The sequence below is a fragment of the Phragmites australis genome, chromosome 10 (assembly GCF_958298935.1).
Source record: "Phragmites australis chromosome 10, lpPhrAust1.1, whole genome shotgun sequence".
Taxonomy (NCBI): domain Eukaryota; kingdom Viridiplantae; phylum Streptophyta; class Magnoliopsida; order Poales; family Poaceae; genus Phragmites; species Phragmites australis.
The window spans coordinates 9,630,177-9,648,542 of NC_084930.1; the positions used below are offsets into that span (position 1 = coordinate 9,630,177).

Consider the following 18,366-nt stretch of genomic DNA (forward strand, 5'->3'; position numbering starts at 1 on the left):
AAAACTGGACAACCTCTGCAGAGTGTACAATCTGATATATCAGACGTACTCACGATCATGAGAGACTTGGATCCTCACATGATTAGTTGGTTTGGTTTAGTTGATTTGGTTGGTTACTTGTGAAGGGTAAATGTTAGTGGATGGTTCTTGGTTACCTTTGAAGGGTAAATGTCAGTAGATGGTTGTTGGTTATTTGTGATGGGTATCAAGTTGGTTGGTTTGGAAACCTGATGTGAAATTTAAGTAGTTGGGAAACATGTGGAGATATTCCTTGGAGTTGGGAGTTTAGTGATGGTTCACATAGATAAATAGGTTGTTTTTATAACTTTTTTTGATAGTATAGTTAACATTTATGCAAATTTACCTGTTATAGCCTATTCCTTTAATCAAACTTGCATGTCATATATTTCTCACACTTGTTTAGCGCGTCATGTGCTCACACTTGCTATTTTTCCTATGCCATGAGACATGAGTGGTGCTGCTCAGTGAGTGAAGATGTTGAAGATTATCAAGACGAGGTTGTGATGTTCTAGGCGCGTGTCTCCCGGTCGATTGCCTACGGTGTTATTGGGCACTAGTGCTTCTATTCCGCTACAGATATCTTTATAGAAGACAATATATGTCAATTGCTGTAAGAGTTTAACGTTTATTCTATAAAAGTATTGCTTTTGTTATTTCACTTGTGACGTCCTTATTTGTGTTGAACATCCTGGCCACATAAAAGCCGCATCTGGTTTTGTCTGTTAAAACTAGGTGTGACATGTGACTCCACTTTGATGGTGGTGAAACCTTAGCGGGCTTATTTTTGTTGGGAGGATGCTTTGTAACATCCTTGTAGTGATCTCCGGGTGATACACCACTTGCGCAACACGGCAACAAGAAAATCATAACTCGTGGGGAAAGCTGGACAACCTCTGCAGAGTGTACAATCTGATATATCAGCCGTGCTCATGGTCATGAGATACTTAGATCCTCACATGATTAGTTGGTTTGGTTTAGTTGGTTTGGTTGGATGGTTCTTGGTTACCTGTGGAGGGTATCAAGTCGGTTTGGAAATCTGAAGTGGTTTTCGGGTAGTTGAGAAACATATGGAGATGTTTCTCGGAATTAAAAATCTAGTGATGAATCACATAGTTAAATAGGATGCTTTTATAACTCTTCGTTAGCATAGTTGGTATTTATGCAAATTTAACCTATTACAGCTTGTTCTTTTATTTAAGCTTGCATGTCATTTATTTCACATACTTGTAGAGTACGACATGTACTCATACTTGCTATTTCTATCCAAATATATATCAAACGCTCCTCAGACAATGAAGAAGAACCAGACTATATTGATGAAGATGAAGATTGCTAGGCTGGTGGACCCCTAGTCGATTGCTTGTGGAAGATGAGAGCTTCGTTATGTTTTGCTAGTGTATTTTAGTTAAAGATTTTGATGTCTTTCTATTTTGTTTAAGTTAAGCGTTGTAATAATGACACTATATGTAATACACTGATGAAGTCACTACATGTATGAAACTTAATCCTAGCATACATGTGGTTTACATCTGGTTTTGTTCCTTTATAAAATCGGGTGTGACAAGTGGTGACTTTATTGATCAAGTGTAGTAACAAATAAAGTACAACCAGAAACCTGAAAAATAAGAAGTAATACAAACATTGATCTCGATCACCAACACCCCGAAGTTTCTCCGAATACCGCTGCCAAGCTGGATTGAAGGAGCTGATACCGATACTTCCACAATCGACGAGATACGGCCATTGGAGGCCATTAGATTTTTGAGCCACCATGAGCAATGATGAGAACGATGAACGAACCGGGTAACCCCGTTAGACGAAGTAGGATGCACCTTTCCCTTTTAGAGGAAGTAGAAGTAACGACATTACCAAAAACCAACATGGTAGGACTAGTAGGTCGAAGAAAACCTTAGACCAAGGGAGCCGAACCACATGCATCCCAGAAACCGAGGAAACTAATCTCAGTAGCTTCATACCACGGGTCGATGCCAGAAACACCTACACCAGAGAAGAAACACCGAGAACAAAAGAGCCTCTAGAGTTCCTCATCGGTGGAGAAGCCAAACCCGACATTGACGCATCCACCAGAGTCGCCATGGAAGAACAAAATCATCAATGGATATCACACTGAATCCACCGAAAAAAACCTAATCTACTAACCTAGCTACTAAGCTACGAAGTAGATACACTAACCTAACCATGGGAGGCCGGACCACCCTCCTACTCCGATGCCAGGAGACCGTTAAAGGTGAGGGAGCGGCTGAATCGGTGGCGAGAAACTTTTCACCCTTGAGTCGCCACTTTCGTCGCCTTTTCTTTATTTTTAGTTCATACTTCAAAGATCAGTGCCTCGATTCTAAGCCCAATTCACATTTCGGGCTAGGCTAGAGCTTGGAAATAAGAAGCCCAAAAGCAAGGACACCTAGTGGATGGCTCGAGCAGTCGCGCATCTCGCCCGAAGTTTTTTATTTTTACATTTTCTAACTTAAATAATTAAATAAATAGATTTCGGATAAAAAGATTTATAATAATAGACGCATACTATCCTCCGAGAGGGCCGTAAGCATGCCACCTACCACTTTTTGAGAGGGCTGCAGCCCTCTAAGAGAGTCGTAAGCATACACAGTGGCATGGTCAGGTCTTACCGCACTGCGCGGCCCGACATGAACAGTGCCCATGGTGAACAGTATTCAATATTCAATTTCTGCTCTTATCTTCTCTGTTTAAAATAATGATCTTCTATTGCTCTAAAAATACTAGAGCTTTTTGTACGTGTTCCATAATGCACGTACAACCTATTTTAATTATATTTACCTAAAAAACCTATATAGAATTTAAACTAAAATTCTCTAAAAAGTCTACTTTTATAACTTCTAGCAATTGTTATTGCATCAAATAAATTCCCAAAAATTTGAAATAATTCACTAATATTTTCTTACGTGATGGAATAATTTCTAAAATTATTTCCAGCCCTAGTTTTATATATGTTTGAATTCAAATTGAGTTAAAAAAAGAATACCACATGAAATTATAAAAATACATATAAATTGAGCATTATAAAGGAAGTAACTTTTTCACCATATAACCTAGTGTTCAAAAATAATTTTAGAAATTATTTCATCACATAAAGAATACTAGTGAATTATTCCAGATTTTTGAGAATTTATTTGATGCCCTAACAATTACTATAAGTTATAAAAGTAGACTTTTTTTTTTTAGAGAATTTTAGCTTAAATTCTATACAGGTTTTTTATAAATACAATTAAATATGTTTCTTATGGATTATGGAACATATAATTTTTTTTTAAAATTTTGAAGTAACAGAAGACCATTATTTTAAACAGAAAAGATAAAAGGGAAAATTGAACACACGCTCTCTCAACGGTAAAGCCTAACCACCTAATAAAAGGACGGTAAGACTTGATTGTGCTACTATGATATATTTTATGTATCTACTATTATAATTTTTTTTATCCAGATTATATTTATTTAATTATTTAAGTTAGAAAATATAAAAATAAAAACTCTCTCGCCCGCATCCGCATGGGCGCACGCGTCACGCTTCCGTTCCGGTGCTCCTCGCTTTTCCACGCTCAACTCATCCGCATCCCGGAATTTCCCATTTGCCCCCAGGCCCATCTCTCTCTCTCTCTCTCGCCGCTGCGGCTCCTCACCCAACTACCCCCGCCGCGGTCCGCCGGCCGACGAGTCAGCTGGGAGAGGCCGCCCTGCCTCCTCCTTCGCCGCGGCCGCCCAGCACGGTCCCGACAGGAGATCCGCACCGCCGCCGCTGCGATTGGTACTCCCTCCTCCCCTTCCCCGGTTTGCCTCCTTCTACCTTCTCCCCCTGTGCGATTCGCGAGTAGGCTGGATCTCGCCGCGGGCTGCTTCGATCCGAGGCGCTGGACGCGCGGATGCGTAGGTAAGGTTGGTTATGGGGAGACCATCGGCTGGCGGATCGTTTTTTTCTCTCGTCGCCGGTAGCTGCGCGTGGCCTCTAGGGTTCGGTGAGGCGCCTCATCGCGTGGTCGAGCCTTGTGTGCCCCTTGACCTAACGCCTTGCGGAGCGCAAATCTGCGGCCGCGGTGACAGTCCGCCAGCCTGTGCGTGCCTTGCTTGTGTGCGTCCCGTTGCGGGTTAAGGTCGAAGAAGAGGAACCATAGTCGAGTCCTTGGTGGGGATGGTGCCTTTCGGGTGGCACCACCTCCGTGCAGATAAATCTCGTGCTTGGTTGGATGGCCCATGCATTGCGTTTTAGTAGAGTAGCTCATTGAACCACATGTTTGATGTTGCCCAATATGTGCGCAAAGCTTCTGTGGTCGTGTTTACGGTTTGCCTCTTTGTGGTTCCTTAACCATCTCCAACCATATTACTTTTATTTCGTTCCTTCTTGATTCCCCCTTCCCGTTCCTATTACTTTTATTTCGTTCCTTCTTGATTCCTCTCCCCGTTCCTATTTATTACTCCAACAATTTGTCCTCAAAGGGATTCGTGAATGGAAAGGAGAGAGAATCTCATCTTGAAAAGAATGATCTTGAGAATTATTTCGTGACGGAAACCGTGAAGGAAAACTGTTTGATCGCTGAAGGAACGAAAATCCCTTCCAAAATGTAACACACCGGACTTTTATATGTGGAAACTGTCCATCGACCCGCTGGCATGACATTTGGCATCTCATGGATCACGGGACGTGTCGTTCGGTGCTATGGCATCAGCATTTTGCTTTTCCAATTTTGTGCTCTTTTGCAAAGTCAAGCTTGAAGTGCATGCTGTTATGGACGTCACTTTTCCAATTTTGTGCTCTTTTGCAAAGTCAAGCTTGAAGTGCATGCTGTTATGGACGTCACGCCAAAATTACTAGGACTTTTGAATTGCAACAAGTAATGATTCCATTTTGGAAGGTTTTGCATGGAACGGCCTGCATATTGCTCAGTGAATCTACAGTTGATATGTGAGTGTTGATACAGCTAATCATGGATTTGCCTGGAATTTGTTTTCGTTAAAACCAGTTTTTTTGGCTATCTTAGGAATGAGTAAACCAGTTTTTTTGGCTATCTTAGGAATGAGTTTGGTATTTATCGCACAGTTATCCGTCTAGTAACTTGTAACTCTTCTTTGTGGAGACATTTTAGCTCCTGCATTAATGTGATGGGAAAACCTCGCTCTTTTTAAGTACAGTATATCTATATGCCTATATCCTATCTGCTGACATATGCATAGAAAGAATCTAGGTAGGTCGGGGCGTTGGGCAGACCTCCATGTATGGTTAACCCTGTTAAAATCTAAAGTCTTGTCTGTAACTCAAAACGGTTGAATCTATGATATGATTCTTTTCAAGGCATAGTGATCCGTTTGTTTCATGGGATGCATCTTTCAAATATTTTCGTACTGGTGATTTTCTCAATGAAGTAATTGGTCATATGATATTTCCATGCATGCAGGCTAATTTGAAAGCTCTGCTACTTAGTTGGATGTGCTACAATGGAGCTTGATGGCCTAAGAGAAGCATTCGATCGGGTTGTTGAGAAACGTGCGTTATCTTCTGCCAAAGCTCAGGAAGCTGTTGATAAGATATTGAATGAAGTTGAGCAGGCGATTGCTCAGATGCAGATGATGAATACGGATTCTATGGGCACTGTTGACCCCTCGTCTATCCTTGCAGAACTGAAAGCTAAGCTGAATGCAATAGCGCCACTAAACCAACTTGAAGGCTGCCAGAAGGAACTAAATGTTGCCCTGAGCAAATATCTCAAGCTCCTTGAGAAGTCTTTCAATTCAGATATATCAAAGGCATACAGAAATGTGGATTTTGAGGTCCATACAGTGAACAACATCATAGCGAATCATTTCTACCGCCAAGGCCTCTTTGATCTTGGTGACATGTTCATCCATGAGTGTGGAGAACCAGATGAAGCTTCCTTGAAGTTGCCGTTTCAGGAGATGTATGCAATACTTGAAGCGATGAAAGCGAGAAACCTTGAACTCGCCCTCAGTTGGGCTGCCAAAAACCATGACCAACTATTGCAGAATGGCTCTATGCTTGAGTTGAAGCTTCATCAGCTTCAGTTTGTTGAGATACTTGCTAAAGGAAATAAAGATGAAGCTTTAAAGTATGCGAGGGCCCACTTTGCACCCATTGCATCTGTGCACCAAGCTGAGATCCCGAAGCTAATGGGTTGCATTCTCTGGGCTGGACGGCTTGAGCAATCCCCATATTCTGAATTCTTGTCATCAGCGCTTTGGGAGAAGCTAGCTGAGGATCTCACCCATCAGTTTTGCAGCATTTTGGGCCAGTCTAGTGAGAGCCCACTGAGTGTTGCAGTATCAGCTGGTTTTCAAGGATTACCAACCTTACTGAAGTTGACGACAGTCATGGCCACAAAGAAGCAGGAGTGGCAGGTGATGAAGCAGCTCCCGGTCCCCATAGACATCGGTCCAGAGTTCCAGTACCACTCTGTCTTTGTATGCCCAGTGCTCAGGGAACAGTCAAGTGACGAGAACCCTCCGATGCGGATGCCCTGCGGGCATGTTGTCTCCAAGCAGTCCATCATGAAGCTGTCGAAGAGCAGCTCCAGGCCTTTCAAGTGCCCGTACTGCCCCTCGGAGGCTGTCGCGTCACACTGCAAGCAGCTGCATTTCTAATTGCTTTTCTTTTCTGGCTGCGCAAATCTGTTCATACTCTTCTCATGTTCCTGTTGCACCAATCCTATAAGTTCTGTACTCTGTATGTTCAGTTAAACCTGTAGCGTCGTCTGGATGTTAATCTGTACAGTTGCGAATTCCAGTATGTTGTTCAAGTCTATCTGGAGATTCAAGGAATTTCTGGGAGAATTTCGTGGTTTTACCAGTTACCATCATGCAGGTTATTGACATCGCTGAGGTACTGTCAGATGGAATCATGTAGTTTCTAAGGCACCATGTTGTGTCCAATAGGAACTGCACACTTGGATCATCTCTAAGAATTGTCGTCAGAGACTAAATTTTTTTTCGAAAGGATTTTAATTTCTTTCGGTGTTCTAACAGTTTTCTTTTACGAAAGAATCTAAACACTATTTTTCTCAAATAAGATTTTCTCTTTTTTTTCATAAGTTTTTTTGAAAGGAAGAAAAAGAATGATAAAGAGGAGAATCAAGAAAGGAACGAAATAAAATATAGTTAAAGATAGAAATAAAATATAGTTGAAGATATTCTTACACAGATGAATCACACACAATGGTATGGTATGATAAAAAAATAATATACGATTTGCTACTAAATAAGTACATGTTTTACGATATATCATCAATTATGAAAATGACATCTGAGACCTGAAACCATATGTTATTAACACACTAATAATATATCATAGAACATGTAAATAAATAGTAGAATCTTCCTAATCAAACGCTCGCCCGCCTTAAGCGACCCGAGCACAGATGAATATCGGACGGACTGGATAAGTCTGCAGTCACATTACAACTCCGGGCAACCGGTTCGCAGCGCCGTTGCTTCTCCCTCCCAACTCCAATGCCGCGGCGAGCAGCGGCGGCGGCGCTGGCGTCTTCCGATGCGGCCGCTTCACGGAACGGCGCGAGCAGTTGTGGCGTAGGGTAGCGACGGTGCCGGCTCACCCGGCCGCGGCGTTGTCCGAGCAGCGCGCTGCGGGCGGCGCACGGGACGAAGGGGCGCAGGAGCTAGGGTTCTGCGACTACCAGGTACGCGAACGCACGGCTGGCGCTTTGGTCGGTGTCATTGGGGGCGCTCCTCCGTGCGCATTATTGCAAATTTCGTGTACGAATTCTGGGCCGATTCCCAAGCCTGACAGAAAACCGGCTTCTAGAAACATGTTTTTGAATCAGAATCGTACTCTACTTGCACGAAAAGGAACCAAGATGACATGAACCGAAATTGCCAAAAAAAGGGGGGTGAACTCTCAGCAAATTAAGGCGAATTTTGCAAAGCATACAAAAATACGAAAGGGGTAGCAGCAATACATCAGTGATCTGCAATAGTCGATATAACTAGCTACTGTGTTACTGATTTGTTTCGTTCACCATGGATGTTTGAGAGCGTGCGCTTGTTTGTAAGGACCTCAGTGCAAACTTGTCCCATTCCAGGTCTCTCTTCCGGTGATGCCATGGAGCAAGAGAGTCCTATTGTTACCAGCAGAATGATGCAGTTCTTCATGACTTCCGTTGCATCGATTTCATCTTGCAGCATCACGGGATCAACGATCTCATGAATCTTCTCTGGATATGCTCTATCAACAAAGTCATGCAGGTTTGTACCATTACTAAATTTTCCATCGGTCGGACTTTTACCTGTTATCATTTCTAACATGAGCACTCCAAAGCTATAAACATCACCCTTTGTTGATATCTTCTCACTCATGTCATACTCTGCGCTCACATTTCCAGACATAATAATTAGAGACGAGGCTTACAATTCTATATAGAACAAACAAAACCAGCAATTTATAAATAAGCTTATCTCACCTGGTGGGATGTATCCTATGGATCCTTCTAGGCAAGCCAAACTTGCGGAACGATCTTGATTTGTACTTCTGGTGTATAGAAATCTTGCTAGGCCAAAGTCGCTGACATATGCTCGCATGTCAAGGTCTAAAAGAAGATTGCATGGCCTCAGGTCGCAGTGTATTAGCGGAGATGCACAGTGGGTATGAAGATAATCCAAAGCAGACGCTACATTCAAGGCTATATTGATTCTTTGACCTAAACTCAGAAAATCTCTTTGACAATGTTCATGGGCCATTGGACGTAGCTATGAACACTAGGGCCTTGAAGTCTGCCCCACTAGAATCCACCGAAGAGCATGCAGTAATTATTTTTACTAGATTTCGATGGTGGGTGCTTTTTAGGGATTCACATTCTGCAACAAAGTTTCTATCTGCTCCATATCTGTCAAGGTTAAAAATCTTGATGATAACTTCATCTTCAGGAAGGTCTAGATTACCTTTATAAACCAGTCCGAATGACCCCGAGCCAATTAAATTAGAAAAAGAGAACCTATCTGTTGCATTTACAATGTATCTATATGTTATCTTTTTCATGTGCTTGTTGAATTTTGGCAAATGTGGCTTTACTTGCATTCTCTTCCTCCAATGAACTGCTGCTATACAGGAAAAAGTTATCATTAACAGCAGCAACTATTGATATTACTATATCTAGTACCAGTACCAAGATCTTGTGTTCCCTTTTCTTGCCAACGAATTCTGAACAAAGAGGCACTGGAGGTTGTATGCATTGAGAAGAGAAGCTGGGATTGGGCCTTCGAATTTGTTTCCTGAGAGGGTTAAACCATGAATCTTTGGGAGCATGTAGCCAATGTCAGAGGGCAATCTTCCAATGAGTGAGTTGTTTGCCATCGTAAGTTCTTTTAGGGATGACATGTTGAAGAGAGATGGTGGAACTGGCCGAGACAAGTTGTTTATGCTCAAGCTCAGTATTTCTAGTGTTGAAACATGACCTAAGCTCTCAGGTATACTCCCAACTAAATCGAATACTGAAGACGAAAAGTAGAGAGGAAAGGTTCCCTAGTGAGGGATCCATAGGTGGTATCGAACCCACAAAGCTGTTCTTTTGGAGGCAAATGGCAATAAGTGACGAGGTTTTGAAGAGAACCTTCGGGAGTTCTCCACTAAGACTGTTGCTCATGAGCCTAAGAACTTGGAGAGATGAACTGTTTGCTAAGCACTCTGGGATTCCGCCAGTGAGAGCATTTCTCCCAAGATCAACATATGTGAGTGAAAGGCTGCTGACCAAAGATGGTTGTATGGCGCAAAAGCAGAGTCCCAAAAGCAGAGGGGATGCTAGCAAGAACTAGTATTCACAGCTCTGGAAGAGTCCCAAAAGCAGAGGGGATGCTCCCTTCGAGTTTGTTGTTGCTAAGGTTAATCTCGATAAGATGCACACATTGACTCAGGCTAGGTGGGATCTGACCACTGAGGGAATTGTTCCACAAACCTAGGATTTGGAGTTGGGAACATGAAGAGAGTTCAGACGGGATGTTACCTTCTAAAGAGTTCATGCTGAGGTTCAGATTGCTGAGTTGGTTCAGCAGTCCAAGCTCTGGCGGTATGCCCCCGTGGAAGTTATTATTTGACAGTTGCAGCCTTGTAAGAGAGGTGAGATTGGCAATGCAAGGTGATACGGAACCTGTGATGCCTTCTGATGCAAGGTCCAACACAATAACACGGCGAGGCGACTGTGCGCTGCAAGTGATCCCATGCCAGCTGCAGAATTCCAAGGATGCATTGCTCCATGAGGCGAAAACATCGGCTGGACCTGACAGCTGGGACTTGAAGCAGAGGAGTGCTTGTTGATCATTTTCGGTTTCTGTGGTGGTGGTTAATGGTAGGCTGCGAATGGTGATGAAGATAGAAAGAAGACAAAAGGAACTATAGGGAAGACACCTAAATAGGCCATTGTTGTTAGTTTACAGCTCAACCAGAGCTCTCCTTTTCCTTTGCAAGGGAATGTGTTATGTATGGCATCACACCTAACAACTCTTCATGGCACACGGGTTTGTAGGCTTGTATCTACTGCAATATATGGTGGAGTAGTAGATGCCTGAACGGATGCTTAGGAATGCAGATTCAAAGTCAGTCAATCAGAACATCTGCTACCTGCTCGTTAAGTTTTCTAGCACTGTTTGAATTGCTTGGAATTAGTAGTTGAAGTCTATTTGAATGAAATATATGGAGTAGTAACTTATTAGGAAGGCGACTTACCATTGAGTTTGTTTGAAGGCTGTGATGGCTTCCAAATACAAGGTTTAGCTCCATGACACGTTGGGGAAACCAGGCACTGCAAGTGAAGCTTCCCAGTCATCGGTCAGTCAATTAAAACATTTACTACCTGCTCGCTAAGTTTTCTTCGACTGTTTTGTAACACCTGATTTTTTTTATTTCATAATTTCCTAAAATTTACCTAGAATTTAATTAGGGTTTAAATGAATAGAATAGGTTAAAATCAAATTTCTAAAATAAATTTAATCTTGTCATAGGTTGTATCTTGGTTGTATGTATTCATGCTGAGAATAGAAGCATTAGAGTTTTATTATGTGAAAAATGAATTTTTAAAACCCCGAGGCGCGTCGTTTAATTTTGAAAAGGTTTGAAAAAGGTTTCTATAAAAAAAAAATTCTTTTTTCTCCCATTAGGCCTAATCTCCCTTCCCTCTTCTCTTTTTCTTTCTTTTTCCCTGCGGCCCATCCTTTTTTTCTCCCGGCTGAAGCCGCTGTGCAGCCCGAGCCGGCCTCCACTCCTCCTTCCGCCTGGGCCGCTTGGTAGCCCGTCTCTACGCCCACCCGACTGGGCCGACCGAAGGCCAGGCCCATCTCTCGCGTGCGCGCCTGTGAATGTACTTAAAGTCGCCTAGAGGGGGGGGGGGGGTGAATAGGCGTTTCTGAAAATTAAAACTCAGCAGCGGATTATTCAGAGACCGGATACTCCAGTGAAGGTCAGATACTCCGGTAGTTCCGGAGTATCCAGTCTAGTCCGGATTATCCGGGTTATACAGGATTTCGAAATCAAATGAATCTAAGCAAGTTTACTAGAATATAAGAGATACCACAGGTTCTACTATGAGTAAAATACTTAAATAATAATAGCCTGCAGTAAGATTCTCACGAATAATAGAATTTAGGAAAAATCCCAAAACTACAACAATTAGTAAAACTTACACAAAATAAGGAGACAAGAATTTACCCCGAAGTTCGGCTACCTCACAAAGAAGTGCCTACGTCTCCGTTGAGAAGCTCACAAAGAGCCGGTCTTTTTCAACCCTATCCTCTCCTAGCGACCACAAAGATCAAGCTAGGTTTTCTTACTCAAATCGATGGCGATTACAAACTTCCCGTGACACTCCACAATTCTTGGGTGCTCAACGAGCGACGCCTTGCCGTCTAGGAGCACGAGGTTCCAAGAGAAAAGATCACAAGTGAGTGCTTGATGACGAACTCAATGCTCAATAACTCAATTACTCTTTCAAACTCAATCTCTCAATTTTGGCGCAAACTAAACACTAGAGAGTTTTGGAGGGCTCTTGAATGCTCTTAGGAAGCTTTTTCAAAGTGTAGCTCAGCAGCAACAGCAAGCGTTCAATGCAAGAAGGTGTAGGGGTATATATAGCTGACCCTAAAAAATTAGTCGTTACTGTTCTGGTTCACCTAACCCGGAGTATCCGGTGAACACCGGAGTCTCTGGCCTGAGATCTAAAACAGGCTTAGAACAGTGTCAGAACTAGCCGTTACGGTTCTGTTGAACTGCCCGGAGTATCCGGTGAACACCGGAGACTCCAGGTGGCACTTAGTCGCCACAGAGAAAAACCCCATAGACTTGCCGGCCTCTCCAGGTACTGGAGTATCCGGTGAACACCGGAGACTCCGGACTATTAAAATTAAATGCTAACCGAGACTCTCTGACGGAGTCTCACTCGGAGACTCCGGTCGAAAACTCCAACTACCGGAGTATCCGGTGAACACCGGAGACTCCGGTCATTTTAAAATAAATGCTTAATCGAGACTCTACCAGAGACTTTCTTGGAGACTCTGGCCAAAATTCACCTAGCACCTGAGTATCCGGTGAACACCGGAGACTCCGGTCGATTAAAAATAATTCGGAATCGAGACTCTCTGGCGGAGTCTCACTCAGAGACTCCGGCCTAAAACACTAAGTACCGGAGTATCCGGTGAACACCGGAGACTCCGGACTTATGACATTCTGCCTATTTCCTGGTGTCCGTGGGTGAATGTGTCTCTCAACTATTGAGTACTACAAACCGCTTATCTTTTCTTTTCGAGGAACGTCAACGTCGTGTATCTTCACCAATGAGACTAAAACCTGTTCATAGCTTCAATAAACTCATTAGTCCCTTAATAATTTTATCATCAATAGCCAAAACCCACTTAGGGGGCCTAGATGCACTTTCAGCCTGCTGCTGCTCACTGCCGAAGGTGTCCAAGCGCCTCCTGCCGCCTCCTCGCTCGTCGTTGCCAAGTGGGCCCACGTGCGTCGTCTCCTTCCTCGCGCCGCATCGCCTGAGTCTGAGCCGGGCATGAGACGACCGCACCGCCTCCTCACTCGAGCCCAAATCTCAACAAACCCATCGAATCCGAGCTGATCTATGCGTTTATCTGTTCCTCGCCTATATAAGTCCGCATCCCCCCTCCTTCGATCTGTTTTTCCTCGAACCGAGCCGCCCCTAGCTCCCGTCGCGCCACCATTGCCGCCTCGGCTGTGCTCGCCGCCAGCCGAATCTGCCTCCTTGTGGCGTCGCCGACCCACGTGCAAGCTTTGCCGCCGCCAGCCGAGTGCGCCAGTGCTCTCACCTTCACGTCTCGGTCATCGGAGCTCCTTCCCCGACGCACCCTGTGCGCCGCCGCCTCCTCCACCGCCACCGCCTACCTTCCCGAATCGCACCGTCCGAGGTAAGCTGTCAAACGGGTCCGTTGTCCACTCCTTTGTCTCCTCCGCCACTCGCCGTCGTCCCTTGTGCCTGGCGACGAGGTTTTCGCCCTCGCCGGCGAGTTCGCCGCTGTCGTTCCCCTCCTGCCGCCGTGTCTTGCCCAGCAGCCAATTGCCTAATTCCCAGATGCATTCTCAGCCATCGGATCCAAAAAGAACGGCCATGATTAGATCTGCGGATAACCCTTCCCCAACCAACCACATGTCGCCACATGTCACCTTCTTTAATCCAGTCAGCCGCCATTACCACCTCATCGCCCACGTCAGCCGGCCACCTCAGCCTTAGAGCCCATGTGTCAATGCCACATCATCAGCCTTTACCCAGTCAGCCTTAGTTTTATTTTAATTCGAGAAAAATGTCAATTTTGCAATAAAGCCTATGGACTTTTCTGAATTTACCAAAAAGCCCCTATCTTTTTACATCTTAGTCCCTAAATTTTCTTATATTTGCAATTAGGTCCCTCTGTTTTTACAAAAAGGCTCTTGACCTCTCTGTTTTATTCAAAACAAGTTATTTTCTTTTTCAGATTTAATCCAAAACTTGTTTTTATCGTAACTTTCTCGTTTTAGCTTCGTTTTAGACGATTTTCGCGCTCTCGTGATAGTACATTTTTCATAGATGTTAGCTATTGTTTGGTGTAATGTTCTTAGATAGTTTTGGTGTGTGCTTTTTTGGTATGTTTCAAGAGCAGACGAGGAGCAGTTTGAGAATCTCCAGGATCAAGTCTTTGAAAAGTCTGAGCAGCAAGTTGGATGAGGTAAGTGTCCTTGAACATTTTGATCCAAGTTTTCAAATATGTTATTTATTTCAAACATACATGCTATTAATTTTGAATCCTATTTACTTATAGTACTATGTTCCATATATTTCTTGTCGACTAGCTGTCAGTAGTGGTTTATGGGTAGTTTATGCTTAGCTTTGCACAAGGGTATGGATGGATTATCAGTTAAATATGATTAATGAATTATGCAACTATGAGTGTAGTGGAAGGGAAGAGTGATTCTTTCCGGAGCTACAAGACGAATGAGGGGGCTTCTGAGTGGTGTGCCTCCACTTTGACGGTGGTGAAACCTTAGCGGGTTTATTCTTGTTGGGATGATACTTTTGTAACAACCTTGTAGTGATCTCCGGGCGACATACTACTGGCGTGCATTAAGTGTTTGCACAACACGGCAATAAGGAAATCACGACTCGTAGGAAAAGCTGGACAACCTCTGCAGAGTGTACAATCTGATATATCAGCCGTGCTCACGGTCATCAGAGACTTAGATCCTCACATGATTAGTTGGTTTGGTTTAGTTGTTTTGGTTGGTTACCTATGATGGGTAAATGTCAGTGGATGGTTCTTGGTTACCTATGATGGGTATCAAGTTGTTTGGTTTGGAAACCTGATGTGGAATTTAGGTAGTTGGGAAACATGTGAAGATATTTCTAGGAGTTGAGAGTTTAGTGATGGTTCACATAGATAAATAAGTTGCTTTTATAACTCTTTTTATGGTAGCATAGTTGGCATTTATGCAAATTTACTTGTTATAGCCTATTTCTTTAATCAAGTTTGCATATCATATATTTTCCACACTTGAGAAGTCTTCAATATGTAATCACACTTACTATTTTCATTCAAATGTGCATTAAACCTATGCTAAGACAATGGAGACATTGAAGAAGAACCGGACTTCTACATCGATGAAGATGAAGATTGTTAGGCTGGTGGATCCTCCAGTTAATTGTCTGTGAAAGATGTGAGCTACGTTGTGTTTAATTTGTGTGCTTTAGTTAAAGACTTTGAGGTCTATCTATTTTGTTTAAGTTAAACATTATAATAACGGCACTTTATGTGATACACTGATAAAGTTGTTGTATGTATGAAACTTGATTTTGATATACATATAGTTTGTATCTGATTTTATTCCTTTATAAAATCGGGTGTGACATACTTTTATTTGAAAGCAGTTGTTGAATTCTACCTGTAAAATATGGAGTAGCAATTATTAGGAAATCACATTGCCATCGGTTTTCTTGGAATGTTGTGCAAATTAGGCGCAGTGTTCATTCGTACTGGACTGTTCAGAATTCTTTAGGTTGGTTGCCCTTAGCCGTATAGTTTCCCCTTTCTCTTCCATATTATTTTCAGAGCTAATGTTTGGCAGCCCCACGTTGTTCGTTTTTGTTTCCTTTCTCTCTTTCATCTAGTGGTGCTTTTTCACCCCTTTTCCTCGGTTGTTGTGTTTCGTCTGACTCGGAATCCTTCACCCGGAGGTCGTGTACTCAACGCTGTAATGGAGAATTCATCGCCGGGCACCCACGAGATGGTTGAAGGCCAGCTAAGGCTTCGTTTGAATACACATGGAACGGCTAGGATTTGGGCCCGATCCCGTCACACAGGAGTTGAGATCCACATGGTGAAAAACACGCGTGGTGAATAAAGTGCATTTGGTATGAGCGGGGTTGGAATGAACACCCAAACCTCGCCAATCCACGGGAGATAAAAATCCCCAGGCGAGGCTAGAAACCATTCTCTCTTTTTGTTCTCGCTCATCCTCGCAGACGGAGATGCCACCGCTCTTCTCTCTCACGTCGACTTCAATGGCACAACTAAAATCTAACTCTTGCTAGACAAAGTTTTCACCAAATGCAGTCGTACGAGTAAGTTGAACTTGCAGCAAGTCGTTTACACAAGATGTACAAACAAAGACATGGAGAAACGACTGCTAAGTGGCCATTTCATTATTCTGAACCAGCACCTTGTTGCTGATCGAAATTCGGCACTGGTGACTTCAAACTGAGACTGAGATAGTGAGATACCACTAATGTCTGCATGCGTGATACTTGCATTGACTCTGGCCGGCAGCAGAAGACTTGGAGCTGACTGGAGCGATCCTCTGCACGATATGAATACGCCTTACTCTTGGTGCTGACTGAAATTTGGCGCCAACCTCTGCTCCTCTGCATTGACCCGGCCGACGTGTGGACATCTAACTGAGAATGAACACATGCAGGCCTGAAGCACGCGCGGGCTCATGAGACACATACTGCATCTGTGGCAGCTCATCGGAGCGCATAAATACCCAACCATCTGTGGCAGTCATCACCCTTCAGCTTGTGTTCTACCTTGAGCAAGACGGGACTTGCCAACAGCTCCGCCGCTCCCCGCCGCCGCTGCCGTTCCACCTGCCACGCCGGCCGTTAAACCACTACTCGATCTAGGCAGCGATCCTGAGGTCACTCCGGCCGCTCCAGGCCGCGATCGTCCGGCCGTTGAAGCTCCAAGAGGTAGGGCTGGAACCAGCGCGTGCTGCTGCTCGCCTTTAATTTCTTTGCTTGGAACGCATGTTTGTTTTTTATGATGTTGTCTTAAAATGTATTGTTATTATGTAAATAAAAGTAAAGGCATGTCGAGGGAGAAAAATAATATAATTAAATAAATACAAATATAATGTAAAAAAAAGAAAAAAAATCAAAACTAGAAATGAAAGAAGAAAATCACAAACTTAAAGAGGAAATCCTAGCCCACATGTGCAACCAAACCCTAGAAAAAAGTCAGTTTAACCAACCCCGAAAGTTTGATTGTATGGTCACATAACACCCTAAGAAAAGAAAAAGTCTATTCAACTCCTGACCTTGCAAAATCAAGTCAACCAATCCCATATGATGGTTTTGAAAGTGGTTTCGTCATCATGACAGTTAGTGGATGTATGTGGTGATGATTATTTAAAAATATTTAAAATAGTGGAAAGTATATTTTTGTTACCTTTTTCTTCTCCTTTCTTTTTTTACCCTTAGTTATTAACACGAAATAACTCCCACTATTTAAAAGGAAATAAAAAAGTGGCAGCCGCGTCATCACTGCACAACAACAGCTATAGGAGAAGAAAATGGTAGGTAAGAAAAACAAACCTCCCACTATATAATTTTTTTCATCACCATGTAACATCCACCTCAGCTGTTACAGTTGAAAAAACCACATTCAAAACTATCATATGGGCTGTATTTACCTGGTTTTGCAACATTGAGCGTTGGATAGACTTTTTTTTTTCTCTCAGGGGTTACGTGGCTGTACCATTTAAGTTTAGGGTCTGATGGACTTTTTTCCAATCCTAAAAGGTAAGGGAAAATTGCATATTTGCCATCAGCTCGGTGGAGCATCTGAATCAGCCCACCGCCGCACTTCCCCTAGGTCACAATCCAAGGATGTCCTGCAGGTAGAAATAAAACGCCAGACATCAACAAACATTTAAAGAAGCAGATATTTCAATGAATCAAGAGCTAGCTGCATGTTCTGGAGCATAGCAGAGGAGAAGAAGAGTTGACTTGCTTACTTGGAACTTGTTCGGCGGAGAAACTTCTGGAGATGTCCTTGCAGAGCATGCGGCTCGTAGAAAAGCGTGGCCATGAGGTACCCCTCGAGGACGCGGCTGGGGGAGCCGTGGGAGTCCCGCTCCACGGCCTCCATCTCCCGTGCCACCTCGAAGATCTCATCGGAGGAGAGAGTGGACGAGAGAGAGATGGGGTGAGGACGAGAGGATAAGGTCGGAGGAGAGACCGAATGAGAGGATAAGGTCGGAGGAGAGATCGAGCCGAGCGGACGTCAGCGCGAGCCAAAAATCTATTGCATAACAATTTCAGGTCCAATTGTAGTATCAGTGCAGGTTCGTAATACGAACCAACACGGATACTAGTTATTAGTACTGGTTTTTATCTGAATGTACGAGTTGATGTTTGATATTGCTACCAACCAGCACTGATACCTTATCAGTGCCGATTTTAACTGAACCGACATCGATAATGTGACACTTATGACTAATTCTATAGTAGTGATGACTCATGAACCGTGAGCTCCAGTGTGCTATGCCTGTGGGTCGTTGCCGTGGTGTCCCTG

The 18,366-nt window shown here is 43.5% G+C and overlaps 1 protein-coding gene and 1 pseudogene across 2 annotated transcripts; one reads left to right on the plus strand and one right to left on the minus strand.

Moving 5' to 3' along the window:
- Nucleotides 1-3,630: 3,630 nt before the first annotated feature.
- Nucleotides 3,631-6,852, plus strand: LOC133883512 (protein RMD5 homolog). Of its 2 annotated transcripts, none has more exons than XM_062322861.1 (2): nucleotides 3,631-3,820; nucleotides 5,463-6,852. In XM_062322861.1, exon 2 carries the CDS (start codon nucleotides 5,503-5,505, stop codon nucleotides 6,661-6,663), a length of 1,161 nt encoding a protein of 386 aa, XP_062178845.1. In that variant the 5' UTR covers nucleotides 3,631-3,820; nucleotides 5,463-5,502; the 3' UTR covers nucleotides 6,664-6,852. The 2 variants fall into 2 exon arrangements, with proteins under 2 accessions (XP_062178845.1, XP_062178846.1); XM_062322862.1 differs by lacking the exon at nucleotides 3,631-3,820 and adding an exon at nucleotides 3,920-4,972.
- Nucleotides 6,853-8,439: 1,587 nt separating this feature from the next.
- On the minus strand, nucleotides 8,440-17,940 carry LOC133930079 (receptor kinase-like protein Xa21; annotated as a pseudogene).
- Between the last annotated feature and the right edge of the window lie 426 nt (nucleotides 17,941-18,366).

What these genes read in the sequence shown, in the direction of transcription:
- LOC133883512 (XM_062322861.1), top strand. Translation starts at nt 5,503, where the DNA reads ATGGAGCTTGATGGCCTAAGAGAAGCATTCGATCGGGTTGTTGAGAAA.